This window comes from Felis catus, chromosome D3 (genome assembly GCF_018350175.1).
Source record: "Felis catus isolate Fca126 chromosome D3, F.catus_Fca126_mat1.0, whole genome shotgun sequence".
Classification (NCBI taxonomy): domain Eukaryota; kingdom Metazoa; phylum Chordata; class Mammalia; order Carnivora; family Felidae; genus Felis; species Felis catus.
In genome coordinates, this window is record NC_058379.1 from 29,759,143 (window position 1) to 29,783,369 (window position 24,227).

The 24,227-nt window shown below is 46.4% G+C and overlaps 1 long non-coding RNA gene and 1 gene segment (V, D, J or C); both read left to right on the forward strand.

Moving 5' to 3' along the window:
* The first annotated feature begins 346 nt into the window (after nt 1-346).
* Nucleotides 347-14,848, forward strand: LOC101088367. The segment is given in 3 exon segments: nt 347-811; nt 12,953-13,071; nt 14,396-14,848. Coding segments are annotated over 3 exon segments (639 nt in total).
* A 7,762-nt stretch (nt 14,849-22,610) lies between these two features.
* LOC109493305 lies at nt 22,611-23,904 on the forward strand. Its single transcript, XR_002147473.3, has 2 exons — nt 22,611-22,930; nt 23,491-23,904. It is a non-coding gene; the product is annotated as an uncharacterized LOC109493305 (long non-coding RNA).
* Nucleotides 23,905-24,227: the final 323 nt, after the last annotated feature.

Below are 24,227 nucleotides of genomic sequence, written 5' to 3' on the forward strand. Positions count from 1 at the left end.
GTGCGTGTGGGTGTCAGAGAGAGAGAGAGAGAGAGAGAGAGAGAGAGAGATGACATCCATGAGGTGTTGAACATGGTGCATTAAACACCATATTTATAATTATATCATGATTCCTGAACTTGAACATTGGCTTCTTGCTAAACTACACCTGTTTCCTCCCCTGTCACCACCCCTGCCCCCAGGCTGGTCAGAACAGCAGCCTCAGTCCCAGCCCACTGAACTCAGGTGACTCTTGATCTACTGGCACTTGGCTGCCCTCCATGCCCCTCCAGTCCCAGGGGAGATGCTCCACAGACCCAGGCGCCCTCTGGGAAGGAAGGCAGGAGCAGGTGTGCTCCACCCAGGGTCTCAGGGGCGAGACCAGGCTGGCAGTTGTGGTGGTGGGTGTTGAGCTATGGATGTGACCACAGCAGGGCAGTTGGCCGATGGCCCACTGGGAGAGACCCCCAGGAGTAACAGCCATGGTCCTTGGAGAGAAGGTCCAGGCAGAGGACAGGGTCACTTGGGCCAGAAAGCACTGGGACAGCCACTGCGAGCAAGAAGGACCAGGGGTGTCTGCTGACTCTCCTCCAGGGAGCTCAAGCCTGCAGGTCCTTTGATTCTGAGGGTGGATGAGGCCTAAGACAGGCCAGGTGGGCTGTGAGACCCCCAGGGGGCAGAGCCCTGGCCCCAAGCAGCTCTGGCCCCTGCTGTTGCTGGGCTTGGCCATGGGCGCCCATTGCCAGCTGCCCCCAACGACAGCAGCACCACCAAGCAGGGTCCCAGGCCCTGGAGCCCCAGCAGGAAGCAGCCCTCGGAGCCTATGGGACAGGTAAGGGGCTAAGTGAGTCATGTGGGTGAGGGAGGAGAGGGTCTTTGCAGCCAGAATTGGGAATGGGACACAGAACGGCAGTAAAGGGGACAAGGAAGAATCAGTGAGAAGAGGGGCAGCCTGGACAGACGCTAGCTTTATTTAAAGTGTTGACAGTTTTCCAGAGTGTGTTTGCATTAATTTTTATTTTTTTGTATTGTATTAAAATATGATTTATCTGAATTACTGAGTTTTTAGCATCCCTTAAATTTTGTGCCCAAGACTAGTGCCTCATTCACCTCACCCTGGTATTCTGGGTAGGGAAGAAACAAGGAGGCAGTGGCAGGACGTCCACATGGGTGGTGGGTGCTGTCATCCCAGGGTTCCCAGGCCTCCTCCTCTCAACTGATGAGGACTACCTCCTTGCCCTTTCCCTGCTGGCCAGAGGCCACTCCCTGGAGCAGTAGGGCGCAGGCTCCAGCTGATACTTCTGACTTGGGAGTGGGTCTTCCTTGCTGTCCCCAGGTCACCAGACCCTTAGCCAAGGACCTTCAGCCAGGGCCACCTCCTGTGACTGACCCCTAAGACCCTGAGCCCACCCAAGGTATAATGCCCCTTTGCTGAGTGACCCCAGGCCCTCCTCTCTGTGTGTGGTAGGAAGTCCCTGGACAAAGTGCCAAGAATTTGGGTCCATCTATGATAATGAGTGACACAACAGCACGTTCATTGTGGGCACTAATCATTTTAGGGGCAGAACCGCCTTCAGCAACCCCATAAAGCAGAGGCTGCTGTTACCCCCATGTTACAGATAAGGATAGAGGTCCAGAGAGATGAAATGACCTGCTCATTGTCACCCAGCTGGTGCAGACTCCAACACTCAAACCCAATAGTTTCCAGCTGTCCCCACTTCCATCTCCTAACTGGTGGGACTGACAAGTCTGCCTCTCCCCATCTCAGTTGCCTACTCTGCAAGGCAAGGGGTCTTAACTGAGGGAGGGCCTTGTAACCTGACACCCACTCCAGAGATGCTGGGGCTGCCTCAGTGAAAGGTTAGAATAAGATGAGCTGATTTTGTTTGGTACCAGCAGTCCAGCCAGGGAGGGGGTCAACACCTATGGGTGTTGGGTGAGGACTGGCATCTTGGTGTCCATCAGGGCCCAGGAAAACATAAGGAGAGATGGAGCCCCCACTGGGGTCAAGCCCTGTGCTGAGGCTGGGATTCCAGGGGAGCAAGGTTTGGCCCCAACTCAAGGTTCAGTAGGAGAGGGGGCCAGATGAAGCAGCAGCCACACACAAAGACAATGACAAGGTAGTAGAGGCACAAAACACTCAGGAAGCTCTCAGCCATCTGCAGGGCTGCAGTGAGTGGGTACTGGGGCCAAGATGGTCTGAGAGAAGGCTGAACAGGTGACCAGTCTCCAACCTAGAGGACCGATCCCTAGAGGACAGACTTCATCTGGGGGATTCCAGGGAACTTTTGCAAGGAAAGGACATGACCAGACTTGGGTGGGTGAGGGTGGGAATCCAGATGTAGAGTGACTTTTCTGGGGGGTGGGGGCAGTGTCCCAGGAGGAGTGGACAGACAATTGGAGATTCAGGAAGAGGGGGAACAGGAAAGGGAAGATCCAGGGTGCCCAACCCCAGATTTTTTGCTAGATATCTAAGAGAATGCTGTGACTGCACCAGTGTGTCCTATATTTTAACAAAATGGTCCAAGAGAAGGAGAAGTCTTGCAAGGTATTGGTCTCTCCCAAGAAGGTCCATTCATTTTTGGGCCACTCAGGGTCAGTGGATGCAGACAGGATGGGCCTGAACCAAGGGGGTCATGTGCACACTTGAGGATGGACCTCTTAGACCATTTTTGGAGCAGTAAAGTGGGAGGGGGGAGGATGTCCAAGCTGGTTTTACAGATGGAAGGCTGTTGGCCAGTGATGGGGTCTCTCCAGGCAAAGGGAGGGTGAGGTTCATCAGGGAGCTGCGGGAGGGGAAAAGGAGAGTGGCAGCAGACCGCAGGGGGTTTTATGTATTTGCACTTTTTCTTGAAGACCTTGAGGGACGTAAGTAAGGGATACTCACAGTCAGACTTGTGTCTTGGAAAATGGCTCTGGATTTTTCCATGCCAAATTAGAGGAGCAGCGAGGGGGCTGTCTACACAACGACCAAGATCACCTGTGAAATTGACAAGTGAATTTAAAGTGATGGTACCAGGGGCGGCTGGGTGGCTCAGTTAGTTAAGTGCCAGATTCTGGATTTTGCTCAGGTCATGGTCTCACAGTTAGTAGTTGGAGCCTGGCATGGGGCTCTGTGCTGACAGTATGGAGCTTGTTTGGGATTCTGTCTCTCTTCCTCTCTCTGCTCCTACCCTGCTTTCACTTGGGGGTGTATTCTGTCTGTCTGTCTGTCTCTCTCTCTCTCTCTCAAAGTAAATCAACTTAAAAAAAAAAAAAACACTTTTAAAATGATGGTACCAGAGGGTCGACAGGGGAGGAATGAGTGCTCTCATGGATGGTCAGTGGGAGATAAAATTCTTGGAACAAATAACATCAGTTGCCAAGATTCAAAAAAAATCTGCATTTCTTTTAATCAAGTAATTCCATCTCTAGAAATTTATCTTGAAATAATCAGAGCTTCTGCTAAATATTATAAGTGGGGAAAAGGTGGAAACAATCTCAATGTCCGATGATAGACTATGGTATATCCATGGAAGGGAATAAGAAACTCATTACACACATACACATACATATATACATACATGTATATACATACATGTATACATGTATATGTACATACATATACATACATGTGTATATACATACATGTATGTATGTATATATGTATGCATATATATTAGGTGACTGCAATAACATAATCAGGATCTAAAAATTTTAAAAAATATTTACTTATTTACTTTTGAGAGACAGAGAGAGATAGCACAAGTAGGGGAGGGAGAGAGAGAGAGAGGGAGACACAGAATCCCAAGCAGGCTCCAGGCTCCAAGCTGTCAGCGCAAAGCCTGACACAGGGTTCAAACCCATGAACCGTGAGACCATGACCTGAGCTGAAGTCAGATGCTTCACCAACTGAGTCACCCAGGCACCCCACATAACCAGGATTTTTTAAAACAGGTTACAATCTGTTCCATATCAATCTTTCTATTTCTATTTTATTTTAACTTACACAGAGTAAAATTCCCTCTCTTTCATATAGTAATTATATAAATTTTAATAAAATCATATAATCATGTAACTATCAACACAATCAAGACAGAGAACATTTCCACCCTCACCCAAACTTCCCTGTGTCCCTTCTGTCGTCAGTCTCTTTCTTCGCCCAACCATGGCAACCACTGATCTCTCTGTGATCCTATAGTTTTGCCTTTTCCAGAATATCTTACAAATGGAATTTTGGAGTATGTAACCTTTTTGTAAATTAAACTTTTAATTTCAAGATCATTTTAGATTCACATACAGTTATAAGAAACAATACAGAGGGGTCCCATGTTCCTTTCACCCAGTTTCCCCTAGTGGTAATGTCTTGTAAAACCATAGTAAAATATCACATCCAGGATATTGACATCGATACAGTTAAGGTACAGAACATTTCCCTCTCCACGGACTCCTCACCTTGCTCTTCTATTGCCACTCCCACTTCCCTCCCTTCCAAGCTCCTTCCTTTCCTCCTGGAAACTACTAATTCGGCCTTCATTTCCAATTTTGTCATTTCAAGATTGTTGTATAAATGGAATCATATACTGTGTAACATTTGGCGATTAGCTTTTTCACCCAGCATAATTTTCTGGATGTCCATTCAGATTTTGGGGTGGATCATAGTTTGATGCTTTTCATAACTGAATAATAATATTCCAAATACAGAACCTTTTGAGTCTGGCTCCTTTAATTCAGTATAGTGCCTTTGCAGTTGACTCAGGTTATCCCATTTATCAATAGCTTGTTCCTTTCTATTGCTGAGAAGGATTCCACTTTAAGTGTATTACATTTTGTTTGGCCATTCACCAGTACAGTGATGAATGAAAGGAGAAAAAATAAGCATCTTTGTCTGGTTCCTAAACTTGAGGGGAAAGCATTCAGTCTAGCACCAGTGAATATGATGTTCAAAGTGGATTTTTCATAGATGGTCTTTATAAAGTTGAGGAAGTTCCCTTCCATTCCAAGTTTTTAAAGTGTTTTGGCATGAAATTTTGTTGAATTTGTCAAATATTTTTCTGCATCAATTGAGATGATCATGTGGCTATCATCCTTAATTCCATCATTATGATATGTTCTATTGATTGATTTTCTTAAGCTGAACCACTCTTGCATTCCTGGGATAAACCCCAGTTGCTGTATGATTCTTTTTAATATGCTATTGGATTCACTTTTCTAGTACTTTGTTGAGCATTTTTGCATTGTATTCATCAGAGATATTAGTTTGCAGGTTTTTTGTGATGTCTTCACTCAGCTTTGGTATCAGGGTAATTCTGGCCTCATAGAATGAGTTAGGAAGTTTTTGTTTCTTTTTTATTTTTCAGAAGAGTTTGTGAAGGATTGGTGTCACCTTCTTTAAATATTTGTACACAAACAAAAATTAAAAATTAAAATAAATTTTAAATAAAGTAGGACTTTCTGGTAAAACCATCTGGTCCTGGGCTTTTCTTTGTGGGAATGTTTTTTTGATTACCATTTTAATCTCTTCAGTTGTTATAGGCCTGTTCAGGTTTTCTATTTCTTCTTGAGTCAGTTTTGGAAGTTTGTGTCTTTCTAGAATTTGTTCATTTAGTCTAGGTTATCTGATTTGTTGGTATTCAGTTGTTCATATTATTTCCTTATAATCCTTTTCACTTTTTCATGGTGTGTAGTGATGTCCCAACTTTCAGTCCTGACTTTGATAATTGGAACCTTCTCTCTTTTGTATTTGTCAGTCTAGTAAATGTTTCTCAAAGCTGTTAAACTTTGAAGAAGCAGCTTTTGGTTTTACTGATTCTCCCTATTGTTTTATATTCTCTAATTCATTTATTCTACTCTACTCATTATTATTTCCTCCTTTCTGTCAGCTTTGGAATTAACTTGCTCTTCTTTTTCTATTTCCTTAAGGTAAAGTTAAGTTATTGGTTTGAAATATTACTTCTTTTTTAAAAAATGTTTACTTATTTTGAGAGAGAGAGAAATAGAGAGACAGAGAGAGAGAAAGAGAGAGAGAATCCCAAGCAGAATCTGTGCTGTCAGGGCAGAGCCCCATGTTGGGCTCCATGCTGTGGGGAGCTTGCTTGAGATTCTCTCTCTCTCTCTCTCTCTCTGTCTCTCTCTCTTTCCTGCTCATGGTCTCTGTCTCTCAAAATAAGTACATAAGCTTAAAAAATAAAATAGATATAGGTGAGTTTTAAATATTTGTGTCTTTTAAGGAATTGGTCCATTTCATTTAAGTTGTGAGATTTATTAGCATAAGGTTTTTTCTAGTATTCCCTTCCTAGCACTTTAGTGACTACAGGATCTGTAGTAATACCCCTCTTTTATTTCTGATATGGACAATTTGTCTTATCTCATTTACTTGCTCAGTATGGTTAGAGATTTATCAATTGTATTGATTTTTCAAAAATCAGATTTTTATCTTATTAATTTTCTCTATGTTTCTCTGTTTCAGTTTCATTGATTTCTGCTCTTCACTGTTTCTTCTACTTGGGGTTGATTTTCTTGATTTTCTAAATTATTTTTTTATGTAAGGACTTAAGATTTATTGAAACTATATATCACAATAGAATCTTTAACCAGGAAAGCAACTTTACAGTGACAAAGTATGGAAGTAGATTCACAACCACAGGCTCTACTTACAGCCGTATTAAGATCATACTCCCCAGAAACTGCCAGACTGATAGAAAGAGTTGAATTAACAAGATAAAAACTCAGTGGATCCAGATGACCTGCTTTATCTTGCTTGGGAGAGAATCAGAGTGTGTAGATGATTGTTTTAGGCAGCATCTGCCTGGTATGTTAGGAAGCAATCTGATCATACATATGGTGAATTCCCCTTAATTTCTATTTTAAAATGTTCTTTTTTTTAGCCCCCCAAACTTTTAAACAAAGTTAACAAACAGTGTATTATAGGTTTCAGGAGTAGAATTTAGTGGTTCATCACTTACATATAACACCTGGTGCTCATCTCAACAAGTGCCCCCTTAATGCCCATCACCCATTTAGCCCATCCTCCTACCCACCTCCCCTCCAGCAACCCTCAATTTGTTCTCTGTATTTAAGAGTCTCTTATGTTTTGTCTCCCTCTCTGTTTTTATCTTATTTTTCTAAATTCTTAAGGGTGTAAGTTTAGAGAACTGAAGTGGATGAAAAAGAAAATACAAAATATCAATATTTATGGGACATAGATGAAGCAGTGCTTAGAGGGGAAAGCTTATATAAGAAAATAAGGGGGAGCACTCAAATATGTAAATTAACTAATCACAAGCATAAAGAAACTCATTGATAATAATACCATAATAGTAGGGGACTTCAACGCCCCACTTACAACAATGGACAGATCATCTAAACAAAAAATCAACAAGGAAACAATGGCTTTGAATGACACACTGGACTGGATGGACTTATCAGATATATTCAGAACATTTCATCCTGAAGCAGCAGAATACACATTCTCCTCCAGTGTACATGGAACATTCTCCAGAATAGATCACACACTGGGACACAAATCAACCCCCAATAAGCACAAAAAGATTGAGATCAGACTGTGCATATTTTCAGATCACAACGCTATGAAACTTGAAATCAACCACAAGAAAAAATGTGGAAAGATAACAATATTTGGAGACTAAAGAAAAGAAGAAAAGCATCACATAAATTTTGTTTTAAAATATGAATAATACACTTATTTATTTTAAGTAAACCCTACCCTCAATGTGGGACTCAAACTCACAACCCCAAGATCAAGAGTTCCATGTTCTACCAACTGAGCCAGCCAGGTGCCCCAATAATATACTTTTTTAAAAGCCTAGAAGAAAATATACTAAAACTATTAATAATGTTTATCCATAGTGGACTTACAAATAATTTTAACTTTAAGTTTCTTCTTTGATTTTCTTTATTTCCCAATATTTCCTTAAGATCATGTGTGTCTTATTTTGTCTTTATTATTTTTTTGTTTTATTTTATATTAGAGAGAGACAGAGACAGAGTACGAGCAAGGGAGGGGCAGAAGGATGAAAACAGAATCTGAGGCAGGCTCCAGGCTCTGAGCTGTCAGCACAGAGCCTGATGCGGGGCTTGAACTCACGAGCCATGAGCTCATGACTTGAGCTGAAGTCGGACACCCAACCGACTGAGCCACCCAGGTATCCCTTATTTTGTCTTTAAATATAATTTTTTATCATGTTAAAACACACATAACAGGGGCGCCTGGGTGGCGCAGTCGGTTAAGCGTCCGACTTCAGCCAGGTCACGATCTCGCGGTCAGGGAGTTCGAGCCCCGCGTCAGGCTCTGGGTTGATGGCTCAGAGCCTGGAGCCTGTTTCCGATTCTGTGTCTCCCTCTCTCTCTGCCCCTCCCCGTTCATGCTCTGTCTCTCTCTGTCCCAAAAATAAATAAACGTTGAAAAAAAATTAAAAAAAAAACCACACATAACATAAAGTATATCAGCCTAATTACTTTTAAGTGTAGAGTTTGGTGGTATTAAATACATTCACTTTGGTGTGCAGCCATCACCACTGCGCATTGCCAGAACTCTTTGCATCTTGTGAATCTGAAACTCTATACTTTTTAAAAAACTTATTTATTTTGAGAGAGAGAATGGGGGAAGGGCAGGGATAGAAGAAGAGAGAGAATCCCAAGCAGACTCTGCACTCTCAGTGCAGAGCCTGATGAGGTGCTCAAACCCATAAACCATGAGATCATGACCTAAGCCGAAATCAAGAGTCAGACATTTAACTGAGCCACTCAGGTGCCCTGAAACTCTATACCTTTTAAACTCTATATCTTTTAACCCCCTGGAAACCATCATTCTACTTCCTGCTTTTATGATCTTGACTACTCTGAATACCTCACATAAGTGGAATCATGCAGTATTTGAGCACTAACAGTGCAGAAATGTTCCAATTTCTCTACATCCTTACCAACACTTGTTTTCTAGTTTGTAATTTTAACAGTAGCCATTCCAATGAGTGTGAGGTTGTATCTCATTGTAGTCTTAATTTGCATTTACTAATTATTGGTAATATTGAGCATCTCTCATGTGTTTATTGGCCATTTGTGTATCTTCTTTGGAGAAATGTCTGTTCAAGTCTGTTGCCCATTTTTGAATGGGTTGTTTGGTTTTTTCCCTTGACTTATAGGAGTTCCCTATATATTATGATATTAATCTTTTATTACATATATGATTTGCAAATATTTTCTCCCATTCTGTTCGTTGCCTTTTTACCCTGTGGATAGTGTCTTCTGTTGTACAAAAATTTGAAATTTTCATTTCAAAAGTCAAAGTTGTCTAGTTTTTCTTTTGTTGTCTGTGATTTCAGTGTCATATCTAAGAAATCATTGTCAATCTGATGTTATAAAGCTTTTGTCCTCTAGCTTTTTTCCTAAGAGTTTTATTGTTTTAGCTCTTATATTTATTCCTTTCATCCATTTTGAGTTAATTTTGTATATGGTGTTAGGTAAGAGTCCAACTTCATTCTTCTACCTGTGAATATCCATGTTTCCCAGCACCATTTGTTGAAAAGACTGCCCTTTCCCCATTGAATGGCCTTGACATCCTTGTCAAAAATCATTTGGTTGTATGTGTGAGAGTTTATTTCTGGGCTCTCTGTTCTATTCCACTGGTCTGTATTTATGTCAATACTACACTGTCTTGATTACTGTAGTTTTATAGTGATTCTCAAAACCTTATAATGTCTGCCATCCTTCCAAGTTTGTTCTTTCCCTTCACTATTGTATTAGCTATTCTGAGTCCTTTGCCCTTCTATATAAACCTTAGAATCAGTTTGCCAATATCCACAAAATATTTCTGGGAAAGCAATATTGCTGTGAATTTGATTGGGGATTGCATTTAATCTATAGATCAAGTTGAAAATAACTGACATCATGATAATATGGAGTCTTTCTATCCATGAACATGGAATATTCTTCCATTTACTTAGGTTTTCTTTGATTTCTTTCATTAGAATTTGTAGTTCTCCTCATATAGATTTTGTATATATTCTGTTAGATTTATACCTAAGTAGTTCCTTTTGAAGGGGATGATAATGTAAATGGTACTGTTTTTAATTTCAAATTCTACTTGTCATTGTCAGTATATAGAAAAGTAATTGACTTGTATATTAATCTTGTATCTGTAACCTTGTTATAATTGCTTACTAGTTCCAGAAGTTTTTTGGTCAATTCTCTTGATTTTCTTCATAATCACATACTTACAAAGACAGTTTTATTTCTTCTCTCCCAATCTGTATACCTTTTGTTTCCTTTTCTTGTCTTATTGCATTAGCTAGGACTTCCAATATGATATTGAAAAGTGGTGGTGAGAAGGGACGTCCTTACCATGTTCTGACCTTATTAGGAAAGCTTCAAGTTTTTCACCATTAAATATGATGTTAGCTGTAGGGGTTTTTGTGGATATTTTTTAGCAACTTGAGGAAATTCCCTTCTAGCCCTAGTTTACTGAGTTTTTTTTTTTTTTTTGTCATAAATGGTGTTGGGTTTTGTCAGATGCTGTTTCTGCATCTATTGATATGATCATGTGATTTTGTTCTTCTTTAGCTTGTTGACATGATAGATTACATTAACTGACTTTTAACAATTTTTTTTTTAACGTTTGTTTATTTTTGGGACAGAGAGAGACAGAGCATGAACGGGGAAGGGGCAGAGAGAGAGGGAGACACAGAATCGGAAACAGGCTCCAGGCTCTGAGCCATCAGCCCAGAGCCTGACGCGGGGCTCGAACTCACGGGCCGTGAGATCGTGACCTGGCTGAAGTCGGACGCTTAACCGACTGCGCCACCCAGGCGCCCCCATTAACTGACTTTTAAATGCTGAACCAGCCTTGTATGCCTGGGATAAATCCCACTTGGTTGTGGTGTATAATTCTTTTAATACATTCTTGTATTCAATTGGCAAATATTTTGTTGAAGATTTTTGCATCTATATTAATAAGAGATATTGTTCTGTAGTTTTCTTTTCTTATAATGTCATTGTCTGGTGTTGGTATTAGGGTAATGTTAGCCTCATAGAATGACTGAGATTGGTAAAATTTTATGCTATGTATGTTTTACCACACATACACAGAAAGAAAGAAAGAAAGAAAGAAAGAAAGAAAGAAAGAAAAAGAAAAAAAGAGGAAAATGGCACTACACACAACAGGACAGATGGAGAGATAAATATTACACTTTAAAAAGGTATTTAAATGTATTTTATTGCTTAATTGTGTTATATATGTAATATTATTATAATTTTAAAACAAAAATCATATTGCAGCACAAAACCAACAACATCTGACTGGACCAGCTTCTAAGGTGGAAATGCACTGGTCCAATCCTCTGGCGGAGATGTTTGCATGCAATAAGCCCCAACTTAATGTCACATCCTTGTATCAGTTAGGAGTTAACATCAGCAAAGGCAAAACCTGGGGCTTCTTGTGGTTTTTGAGTATCAGAGGGTGATTCTATTGCTTCTCAATTATTCTGAGTCTTGTTTTAATTTTATTTATTTATTTATTTATTCATTCATTTATTTATTTTTTAATTAAAAATGTTTTAAATGTTTTATTATTTATTTTTGAGACAGAGACAGAGCATGAATGGGGGAGGGTCAGAGAGAGAGGGAGACACAGAATCTGAAGCAGGCTTCAGGCTCCAAGCTGAAGAATCTGACACGGGGCTCGAACTCACAGACCATGAGATCATGACCTGAGCTGAAGTCGGACGCTCAACCAACTGAGCCACCCAGGCGCCCCTTGTTTTAACTTTAAAAGGGAATATTTAGATGCACGATCTAAGAAGACAGGTTTTGGGCCTGAGAGTTGGGTAGTGAGAGCACTCGTGGTCACGTGTGACAAGGTGAAGACAGACAAAGGGCTGGGTTAGGGGGAAAGGGTGGTCAGTCTCATTTGGACACGGAGAGTTTGAGATTCTTACTGGACATCCAGCTGGAGATGGTCAGTAGGTAATTTAGGGAGAGCCAAGAAGAGGGTTTGGGGCTGGAATAGACTCAAGCATTACAAAATGGGCAGTAGTGGGAATCCACAATGTAGGAAGATGGCAAAGAAGGAGGAGGACCCAGGGTGCCAGTCTGGGAGTCAGCTGCCATGCATTGACTGGGGTGAAAGAGAAGTCAGGGGAGAAGAATGTGGGATCTCAGGTGCCAACAAGAAGAGAGTCACTGAAAAGAGAGGCTGACTCTGTGTTGAATCCTGTAGAGCCATAATGTACAACAGGAACTAGGGAATTGACCAGGAAGAAGACATTGTTGGTTCTGACCTGAGAGCTTTCAGGGAGAGATGGAGATGAAAGCCAGGGGAGCCTGCCATGTCCAAGCATGTGAAACAGTGCCTGGAGCTACTGTTGGATGGATGGGTGGGTGGATGGATGAATGGATGGATATGTGGATGATGGGTGGATGGATGGACACATGGATAGATGGACAGACAGGTGTCTCAGAAAGACAGTGGTCTGAGAGATCAGAGAAAGCTTCATAAAAGAGGTGGAATTGAATTGTGTCTTTGATGTGTAGAGAAAAAGTGTGTGTTTGGGTCTTCACATGGGAGCACCATGAGTCAGGAATGACCCAGTCCCAGACCAGTAGGCTCAGGGAGGAAGCCACCTGGCTAGACCATGAGAAATTGTAGGAGAGGAACCCTCAGAAGCCCTAAATGAGGCCAGAGAGGTCAGACAGGTCTGAGCCAGTTTAGGACTCACTCTGCCACACCATGTGAAAGAACTAGGCACTCAAGGATTTATTGAACACCTACTGTATGCAGTGTCACTGTCAGCACTGAGGATCAGGAGATGACCAAGACAGCCTTGGAAAGGGGTAATACACAAGACCATGGGTGGAGTTGGCCTCAAACAGAGGGCTAGGCACAGGGACACCTCAGGGCTGTGGGCTCATCCAGGTGTGCCACAGCTTCTGGGAGGCTGGCTGCCCAGCCCCACCTGCTACAGCCCTGTGCCCATCACAGGTTCCTGTTCTGGCCTGGCCCCCACGGGGCAGGCCCCAGGTGCTGGCCTGGTGGGTTTTGGTCCGAAACTCAATCACCCTGGCTTGTTTTCAGTGAAGGAACCCAGCTCACCGTCCTAGGTAAGTGGCTTTCACCATATTTCCCAACATGTCCCACCCCTCTGTTGTCTGAGGAAAGTTACTTTCTCTGGAGGCCGTTTCCTATCTGCTTCCCAGCCTTAAGGGAAGATTTGCCCTTAGCAAATCTGTGGGATCTGGGGGAGGTGGGTTGGTCTCAGGGAAACCAGAAGGAAGAACTTCAATGGTACAAGCATTTACCTTTAGAGTCTGACAATTGAATGTGGTCAGGTCCTAGGGCCTGGGTTAGGGGCGTTGGTCCAAAACTGGGGACTGCTTCCCTTCTTCCAGAGCAGACACCTGTGTGGGGTCCAGAGACTGGTTCTGACTAGGGGCACTGGGGCAGCCTTGGAGAGAGTCGTTTGGAGTCTTGGCTAAGGGCTTGATGCCCATCCATGAGGTTGGGGACATGGCTGGGGCTGTGACCTCAGCCTTCAGGAACATAGAGGAGCAACATGAGAGGAGGTCCATGGGAGGAGGACAGAGAGGTCTGGTTTGGTCCAGGCTGAAGCGCTCGGGGCCTCTATGAGGCTATGAGGATGCAGGGACACAGAGACATGAGTGATGCAGGACAAGGTGACCAGAAGCACGGCCCTCCCAGGACATTGATCAGAAAGGAGTGGGTCCTGGGGCACCTGGGTGGCTCAGTCGGTTACGTGTCCAACTTTGGCTCAGGTCATGGTCTCACAGTTAGTGGGTTCTAGCCCCATGTTGGGCTCTGTGCGGACAACTCAGAGCCTGGAGCCTGCTTCAGATTCTGTGTCTCCCTCTCCCTCTGTCCCTCCCCCATTCTCTCTCTCTCTCAAAAATAAGTAAACACTTTTTAAAAAAAGGAAAAGAAAGGAGCAGGTCCCCTGGGAAGAGTTTTTTTCTGTCCCTGGAGCCCCATAATCCCAGGGCCCCAGGTATCTCACCTGTCTAAGGTGAGAGTGACCAAGTGGAGAGTGAGTGGAGGCTCAGAGCTACACAGCTGCCCCTTAAAGTCAGCAGTCATCAGGATTGTGTTGGCAGGCTAGGTGGTAGACTGCAGTTCACAGGGGAAGTACCCGGATCCAGAAGAATGAAGTGATATGGGGGCCAGATGCTGGGCTGAGGGGAAAACCGAGGCTGCAGATGCACCTTTCATCTACCTGGGAGAGGTGACACGGAAGGGCTTTTGGGAGCATGGGGAACTGCCTGCTGTCCAGAGCTGAAGTGGAAAGGAGGATCCCCTGGGTGAACCAGCATGGCCACCATGGGAAAAGTCACAGAGGCTATAGATGGGGAAAGGGCTGCCCAAAGCCTGGACTCTCCCTGTGTTTCTCCCCGCTCTCCTCTGTCCACACAGGTCAGCCCAAGTCCGCACCCTTGGTCATGCTCTTCCTGCCCTTCTCTGAGGAGCTCAGAGCCAACAAGGCCATCCTGGTGTGCCTCATCAGTGACTTCTACCCTGGCAACTTGACGGTGACCTGGAAGGCAGACGGGACCCCTGTCACCCAGGGCGTGGAGACCACCAAGCCTTTCAAACAGAGCAACAACAAGTATGTGGCCAGCAGCTACCTGAGTCTGTCACCTGACAAGTGGAAATCTCATAGCAATTTTACCTGCCAGGTCACACACGAGGGGAGCACCGTGGAGAAGAGGGTGGTGCCCTCAGAGTGCTCTTAGGTGCCTGAGACCCCCACCCACCCAAGAGGATGTGCAGCCAATGGACCTCCAGGAAGGTCTCTCCTCCCACCAGGATCATCCCAGCCCTTCTCCCTGCACCCAATCAATGCTCAATAAAAAGTCCTTCACTCAATCAGAAATCGTGTTCTCATTGGGGTTCATCACTTTGTGCCCTAAACTCAACCATCTTCAAACATGAACACCATTCTTTTCATCCTGTGGGAAAGGAGTTGGCAGAAGGCATCCTCATGTTTTTTGAGGGGTAGTTTTACTCTCATCCAGAATTGCCAGAGAATATTCCAGAATAGGAGATATAAATCGAACCAAGATAGACTATCCTCCACCATGTCTGTATGCTTGCTTTTCTTGCATGGACCACATCAGTCACCAGCAGTACTGAAGCCCGTGGACTCCTGGATAATGTCTGAGCTCCTCCCTGGACCTGGGGCCTCACTGTCTGCTATTAGACCCCCTCCTGAGATGTCCACTTTCCTTCCTTGAATGCCCCCACTGATGCCACCATGCAGAGAACGGACGTGCTGAGGATGCTGGGAGGCAGGCCAGGGCAGGGTCCCAGGGGCAAGAGTTCTCGAGGGTGGAGGAGTGCTCAGTGCCACAGGCAGGGGATAGGCAGGACAAGGGCATGAACGCACATGCTGAGCCCTGCTAGTTGACTGGAATGTCCAGAGCCCAGGAGAGGGACAGGGATGGGGCTCAGAGGAAGCAAGCCCAGGGTTAGAACTCCTGAAGGCCTTGGCCCTGACCAGATCTGTGGTTCCAAAAGGCAACTGTACCCTAAGATATTATAGAGTGGCCTTATTGTGCCCATACTATTTATAAAACATGGGGACACATGTTATTCAGCTGAGCCATTCAAGGATTCTGTGAGGTTGACAGCCAGGATTATGGCCCCATTTCACAGGTAGGAAAACTGAGGCCCAAAATTATTAACATACCAAAGAGCAAGACAGACTCAACTCCTACATGTCCCAACTCCTAGTCTGGGGCCTCCCATCTGATAGACAGGGAAACTGAGTCCAGCAGAGGATGGGGCCTACCTGAGCTCACATAGAACTGCTCCTGTATGGAGAGCTGCCCTCTGCCAAGCACCAGGCATGCTCACATGGGGTGACCTCCCTCTGTCATTCTGTGGCCCCAACTCCCTTTCAGAAGCGCAGAAAGGAAGCCCAAGAGTGGATGGCAGGCTGAGCCGGGGCTGCAGACCCCAGTGACGGTCCCTCTACTCATGGGTGACTAGAGGGAGGGCCAGCAGGCAAAGGTCCTGGGGGAAACTCTGTGGTAGGAGCCCATACCCTAGATTTGGGCAGGCTGGGATCCTCACCCACATGCATCCCTTCTCAGCCTTTGACCTTGGGTGACATGCAAACCCTCTGTGGGCCTCAGTTTCCTCAGCTGTACAAGGGGGAGATAACTAGTCTCTCCCCCACAGGGTAAGTGTGGGGATTCAAGACAATGTCTGTGATGTACCTGATCCACAATGACCCTCACTAACCCCCCCAGCTATTGCTGTCATCTCCTGGGCTCTTGCCCAGGGGATGCCTCTGACATGCTATGTGACTGTGAGCAAGTTGCTTCCCCTTTCTGGGCTCCAACGTTTCCCTCTGCCCAAGGACTGCTGGGTGAGAGGCTTCAAGGGCCAGCCTGCCAGGAAATAGGAGGATAACTACATAAAGGAATTTGGCATGGAGGCCCTGGGCCTGCAGGGGCAGTGAGGCATAAAGCTAAAGGGGGTTAGAGTAAGTTGCCTCCCCCAATTCTAGTGGCCTTGCTGGCCACCCATGGGAACCCCCAAGCTAAAGTTAATCTTAACTTTGATCTAAACCAGAACTCAGGATGATAAAAGGGGAGAAATAAGGGGAAGAGAAACTGACCCTATGGTCAGTGGGGCGTGGGACAGGTGACAAACAGAGCCAGGTGTGGCCCAGGAAAGGGACAAGCAGATTCAAGGTTATAGCTGGAGGTTTGTGTAGCTCACAAGAGAGGGTAGCAGAGTCCTCACCCTACACTCAGCCCTCTCCCCACCCCAGCCTGGGCCTGGTGCTGGTCCCTGGCTGCCTCCCGGAGCTCTGCTCAGAATCCTGGAATCCTAGAGGGCATACCTCTGGGTCTCTCACCTCCTTCTTCCAGGACCTTCACTAAGTGCAGTCTCTTCCTAGGACTGCAGACTCTTTATCTCATCTTCCACCCAGTACCTGGTAACTGCAAGGCTACCAAGAAAGTTTGAAGGAAGGAAGGGAAGGAAGGAAGGAAGGAAGGAAGGAAGGAAGGAAGGAAGGGGTGAATAGATAGATATGTGCATGGGTGAATGATTGATGGATGTGTGGGTGGATGGATGGATGGATGGATGGGTAGTTGGGTGGGTGGGTGGGTGCATGAACAGAGATAGGTGGATGATTGATAGATGTGTGGGTAGATGGGTGGACGTGTAGATAGATGGATGGATGATTGATGGATAGGTGATGAGTAAATGTATTGATGAGTTCATGGGTAGGTTAGTAATTGGATGGGTAAATGGGTGGATAGATAGTTGGGTGGGTGGATAGATCCTAACCATGAGAAACACAGAAACTTGGTGCCTGGCAGTTCTGTGCAAAGTGACTGAACCCGACACTTGGGTGCTGATGCTGATGCTGACTTGAGTGTGACCTTGGGGCCATCATCACCTGAATGCACTAGCAATGAGCAATCTCAAAAAGGAAATTAAGACAATCCCACTGACAATAACATCAGAAAGAATACAGTTCCTAGGAACACATTTAACCAAGCTGGTGTGAGGTTTGTGCACTGAAAGATGGAAATGCAAGCACCCTGAAGAGCCAAAAATATCTTGAGGGGCGCCTGCATGGCTCAGTCAGTTGAATGTCCAACTCTTGATTTCGGGTCAGGTCATGATCCCAGGGTCATGGGATAGAGCCCCATGTTGGGCTCCATGCTGAACCCATGGGGCCTGCGTGGGATTCTCTCTCTCCCTCTGCCTCTCTTCCCCACTCATGCTCTCTCTCTCTCCTGCTCTCTCTCTCTCTCCTTCTCAAATAAAATTTTAAAAAGTATCTTGAAAATGAAGAACAAAGTTGGAGAACTCACACTTTCCAATTTCAATGCTTAGTAAAAGCAACAGTAACCAAAATGCAGTCCTGGCATAAGAATAAGGATCAATGCAGTGGAATTGAGAGTCCAGAAACGAAACCATACACCTGAGCCAACTGATTTTTTTAAACAATTTTTTAGAGAAGTTTTAAGCTCACAGCAAAATTAAGAGGAAGGTGCGGGAATTTTCTGTTTACTGCCTGCCGCCACACATGCACAGCCTCCCTATTATCAGTCTCCCCCTCCAGAGGGTGCTTGTGTCACAACTGACGGACCTACATTGACCAGTCATTATTGTCCAAAGCCTAGAGTTTACATTATGGTTCACTTTTGGTATTGTGCCTTCAAAGGTTTGGAGTCAGCCAAAGGACCTGGAGGAGCTAATCTTGGGAGGAAAGATCCAGGCCTGGGAGATATTTCTCTCCTATCTTGGGACCATCCTGATGGAAAGTAGTCTCTGGGGCCCCTAAACTTCAGGCTCAGGTGGAAGCAATAGAGTGTGGACGAGCTCAGCTCAACATAAGGGAAAATCGCCTTATTTGTATTCTGAGTTCTTATTAAAATACAATTCGTTCATCTTGGTCTTTAGTTTAAAAATAACAACAGCTCACTCCAAATAATGTAGAAAGTACAGAAACGTGAACAGAAGAGAAAATCCCCCCCTCATACTTTGCCCAGAAGAACCACTGCTGATATTTTGATGTACTTCCTCTACTTTAACCGTAAACTAGAACAACCATAAAAAGTATACATAAAATGTATTTGTAAAGTTTAAAAAGTAATAATAAAATAGGTCATGTACCACCTTAGAATCTGAACGTGACCAGGACCTCAGGAGCCCTTGCGTTAACCATCTCTATACTTTTTCCCATAGTTTTATGTCCTCTGGGTGCCATTGAAACAACTGTTTTTCAGCTTCATCTGTTTTTGAACTTCATATAGATTCAGTGAGACTGCATGTGTTTTCTCTCTCTCAAGACTGTGTCTTTCATATCCATCCATGATGAGGCTCCTCTTCACTGCTGGTGGAGTAGCCACCACCTGGCTGTGTGCCCAGTCCTCGGTGACACTAGGCAGGTCTGCCTGAGGAGCCGGCCCGCCACCACCTCTGGAGCCCCAAGTGAGGGTTTCTTCGGGGCTCTATCATCATGCAACCCATTGTTTTGATTTGTTTTGTCTTTAAAAATGGAGACAGCTTGGGGCGCCTGGGTGGCTCAGTCGGTTGAGCGTCCGACTTCGGCTCAGGTCATGATCTCGCGGTCTGTGAGTTCGAGCCCCGCGTCGGGCTCTGGGCTGATGGCTCAGAGCCTGGAGCCTGCTTCCGATTCTGTGTCTCCCTCTCTCTCTGCCCCTTCCCCGTTCATGCTCTGTCTCTCTCTGTCTCAAAAATAAATAAACGTTAAAAAAAATTAAAAAAAAATAAAATAAAAATGGAGACAGCTTAGTTTTTTTCCTGTTACAAAGAGGAATACAAAGATTCTTTTAAAATAAAACAGAAGAAAAGTATAAAGAAATTGCTAGCACAGCCTGGAGACTGTGCTGGTTGTATCTGGTGTTTGTCCTTCCAGACTTGACCTTGCATTTCACATAGACAACAAATAGATGATAGATGATAGGTAGATAGATGGACGATAGATAGATAGAGAGCTTTCTTTTGTCACTGAACAGCACACCCACCCAGGGGCAGGTAAACCTGGGCGTGCATCACACTTGTGAACCTGAGGTTCTAACAACACTCAGGCAGCCTGTTCTGGGTTCCACTAGCGCCACCATTCCATACAAGATGCAGCCAACACCCCTGGCCTCCATCCCTATGCACTTGTCCCACCACTGACTTTGAGTTGACCATTGCCACACTGATCAAAGGTCATGCCTGTCTAAGGCTCTGGAAGCATGTTACAGACTGACTTCCAGAAAGGCAGCACCCCACTCCTCAGAGCCCAGAAGGCCCCCCTGGAACCTAAGAAAGGGACAGCATGGACATGGATAGACAGGCACCCAAGGACATTGCCCTTCTATCTGTCCCACCCTGACTCTTGCTCTGCTCTGAGGCAGGAGGCAGAGAGGGGCTCTGAGGTTTCTTCCCAGTTCCTGGGGGCATCCACCACAGAGTGGTCCCTCCTCAGGAGGTCTCAGAGGAGGCAACCTCTCCCCAATGGTTGCCTCTCCCCAATGGTGTTTCCTTGGCAGCACCGAGCCCCAGGTGGAAGGAGAAGGCTTGGGACTGTGAGCTCTGGGGGGTGCTGGGAGGGTGTCAGGGCTGCGAGTGGGGGGCTGTGGACCGGGGTCTGTGGGGTCTGCACATGTTGGGCTGTGGGAAGGTGCAAGAGGCCTGCTGCTGATCCCCACAGTCAGGGCCCCAGGAGGTATTTGGTCTCCTCTGCCCGAGATAACACATGGCTGCTCAGTTTCTGAGGCCAGAGGCCCAAGTCTGGCCTTCCTGGGGCACCTGCCCTTGATGTGGAGGTTGGAGGGAGGAGCTCCAGCCCCAGCACCTCCAGCAGCAGGGCCTGGGGCTCCCACTCTGGGAATGGGTCTGAAAGCCTTGGCTGTCAGGCCCAGCAGGGGTCCCAGTTGCCCCAGGAGACAGAGGGGAGCTTGAAGGGGGTGGGGTCACTGGGACCTTAGAGACTGGGCTCCACCCACTCAGCTTTCACAGCAGAAACTGAGGCCCACAGGGGGCAAAGGACTTGCCTAGGTTACACTGTGAGCCTGGCTACCAGCTTCTAGGCCCAGTGCTCTCCATCACATGGCACTCACATGTCCTTGGCCCTGAGGGGCCCCCTCTCTGCTGGGCCTCAGCCCTGTAACCTGCACCCTGGGACACAGCATCGCTTCTGGGCTGTGGAGCTGAAACACATTCAAGCACATCCTGGCTCAGTTGGCACTTGTCACTGTGCAAATCAATAAAGGGAAACCTCACTAAAGTGGACCCTGGAGGATAGAAGGCGAGGCCAGAAAAGAGAGCTGTACCACTCAATGTCAATTATAGGGAGAACAGTCAGTTACAGACCTCAAATGAAGAATCATCAACAGAAAAGAATGACCACAATTACAGGCCCAAAGGGACAAGACGTACCTTGAAACTTCTGTAATAAACCTACCCCGTCTGCAACTCAGCCAATGAGAAACTATCCTCACCCTCCCCTCCAGCCACCTCTCCTTCAAGGCCTGGGGGAGCCAAGTGAGCCCACTACCCCACACCCACATTCCAGGTTCCTTCTGATGGGCCAGGCCCACCCTCCTAGCACTGCCCTAGCCCAAACACCTCAGGTCCACGCCTGAGGAGAGGAGCTTGGGTCTGTCAGGAGCTGATGGCCAAGTGGTCAGGAGCCCAGCCAGGAAGTCACCATGCATGGTGCAGAGGTATCACCCACACAAGGATGTCACCATCTTACCCAGCTGTCCTCCATGGGCCACATGGTGTCCTGGCTACATTCCTGGCCAAGACATCCCTGAACAATGCTCTGTCTCTCTCTGTCTCTCTGTCTCTGTCTCTCTCTCTCTCTCACACACACACACACACACACATTCGGGTTCTCAGGATCCTCCCAGAGCCCCAATGCTGGGCCTTCTCCCAGGGGAGGGGTGGGACAGAGGAGCTTAGGGTCTTGAACCTCCAGGTCCCCCCAACACAGGGTGCACAGACTGCCCCCCACCATGAGGGAAGAAAGCATCATGGGGAAAAGGAATTTCCAGACCAGAGGGTCCCTGAGAGGGGTCTCCTCCATGCTAGATGCGGGGGAAACACAAAAATACCAAGAACACTGACATGGTTGTGGCACACTCACCACACATAAGCAACAAATCCTAACCTGTGGTCAACCAGCTCCCAGCTTTCCGTAAGAGAAGAAAAACAGCTGGCCAAGCTGGACTCCCTTGTTCCGCCCTTGTCTCCTAGTTCTATGTACTCCCTATTCTTGGAAAGAAACCCAGTGTCATTCATTACACACGTAGCTACTGATCTGCTCTGAAGCCTGGCATTGCTTTAGGCCCTGGGGACATGACTGTGCTGAGACCAAGTCCTGAAGCAAAGTTCCAGTGGGTGGCAGAGGTCAGAACAAAGACATGTTATGTTGTAGTATGTGGTGTGATGAGTTCTTTAGGAAAAGGGAGAGGTTAAGGGAAGAGTGTGGCAACTGTTAGCTTAGATGGACGGTCAGGAGAGGCTACTCCTGAAGGAACTGAGAGGATCAGCCAGGGAAGGTGCTTGGGGAAGAGTGCTCCCTTGCAGAAGGAACAGCAAGTGCAAAGGTCCTGGGGAGGGATGTGCCTGACAAATTGCAGGAACAGCAAGGAGGCCAGTGTGGCCTGATTACAAGGAAGGCTGGGAGGCGGCAGAGGGAGCCAGAGTGTCCTTGGGGCCTTGCAATTTGTGCAGAGCATCTTGAATTTTGTTCCAAGTTTTTAAATGTACCCGAACATCATGTCGACATATCTTGTTCCTTCTAACTTTCTACGTATAATCAACCAGGCTCTAACCACTGAGCTCATGGCTCCGTGTGTGAATAGACAGTATGGTACTGGCCATCCGGGTAGATGGATGAACATTTGGGCAGGTCCCATTCCTCCTTCACAAACACTGGCCCAGGGAACCCCTGCGCATCTCTAGTGCACACAGCAGACCTAGAACTGCAGGGACACAGGGAGTCTCTATTCCTGCAACCGCGGGGACATGGGATGTCTATGTTCACTTTTGCTATGAGCTGCAGCCAGCTCTTAGGAGCAGCCGGACTAATTTACTGCCTGGAGACAGGTCATGGCCCCACTCTCCACGTTCGTGCGCTTCCTTGGATTTTTGACGTTCCCAGGTTGCTGCCCCCGCGTTGTGCATCACCCTCTCCCCCTCCTCGGGCGCCGCCGCAGCACTGGGAACCCGGGTAAAGCCCACTGGCGTCAATCGGCAGTCACTAAGTCCCGCCGTCCTTGTCCTCATTCTACCCTGCCTACTATGACCCTGGATTCTGGAACTTCAGTTTCCCGTGGCCTCACTCGGAATTCCCTGAGCCCTCCCCGCGGTCCTGGTCTCCGCTCCTTCGTGTCCGCGCCCTGGAGCCCCCACCTGAGCATCTAGCGAGGGGACAGAGACCCCTGGCGACCGAAAAGGGTAAGGTGGGTCCAGGAGCCCGGGTGGGGATGCCGGGGGCTAGAGAGGGATGGCGTGGGGCGACCCTCGGAGAGCACAGAGAACCCCGGACCACCTCCCTGGGACTCACGCTGTGGACAGAAGCTGGGCTAGCGGTGTGCCCAGAAGGGGGCCCTCTCCGGATCGCCCCCCAGTGTGGGCAGGGCAGCCCGGCTTCTGGGGTTGAAGGCAGGAGGGTCCTGGAGCCCAAGGAACACCTCTTCCTCTCAAGCTGCAGACCGTCGCCGGCCCCGCCCACTCTCCCACCAGGTTCCCATCCTGCCTGGGGTTCTCTTTCTTAGCCCGAGGTTCTTCCGTGTATAGTAAGGGTCCTCCCTTGGCTCCAGAGGACCAGTGAATGAGAGTGAAACAGTGTGAGGCTTGGACAGGAGGGTGAGGAGTCAAGAAAGTGCTTGTCTGAGGGATTGTGTGTGGGGTGAGTGTTTGTAGGCGTCTGGGTGTAAGCAAGTGTGAATGTATGTAGGTGATGTTCATTCCTCTCCCAGCTGATTCACATATGTCTCTTTCTCTTCCCCTCAAAGAAAAACCAGAGCCGCAGAGAAGTTTGTGAAAATTAATAAAGGGAAACTTTCCTGAAATGGAGTGGCAGCAGCTCTCAAGACCTACCATTAGACTCAAGGGTTGTCAGTTACAGATCCTCAACAGAAGCATCAACAGGAAAGAATCATCAATTATAGGCCTCAACAGAGAAAGCTGGGCATTGTATCTCCTACAAGAAACTGACCACCCAGCTACTCCGCCAATGAGAAGCCTTCATCACCCTGAACGCTTGTCTTTCTCCAATGATCTCCTTCAAAACAACCCCTCCCAACTTCCTCCTTCTCCATATGATAATGTTTCTCTCCTTTGTTGGACTAGCCTATGGTTGTTTCCCCAGCTTGAATTGCAGTATTCTGGTATTCCCTAATAAACCCATTTTTGCTGGGAACATGAAATGCTTTTTTAAGGTCAACATTACTTGGAGATCAGAAGTAGGATCCAGAGAAGACCCCCACACACACACACAATTCCGAGGCTGGTGAGCAAACAGGTGATGGTACCCGCAGAGCTCACTGCTTTCTTGTTGAGTTTGAGGATAAGTCTCTCCTGGATTTGGAGCTCCACTTTCTGCATTTTGAGCTTTCTAGGATTCATTTGGGATTGATTTTAGAGCTTTCTTTGTTCTTTCTGAGAGTACTCATTTGGACTTTGGTCCAATTTCCTATTTATGTTATTTTATTATTATTATTTTAAATGTTTATTTATTTTTGAGACAGAG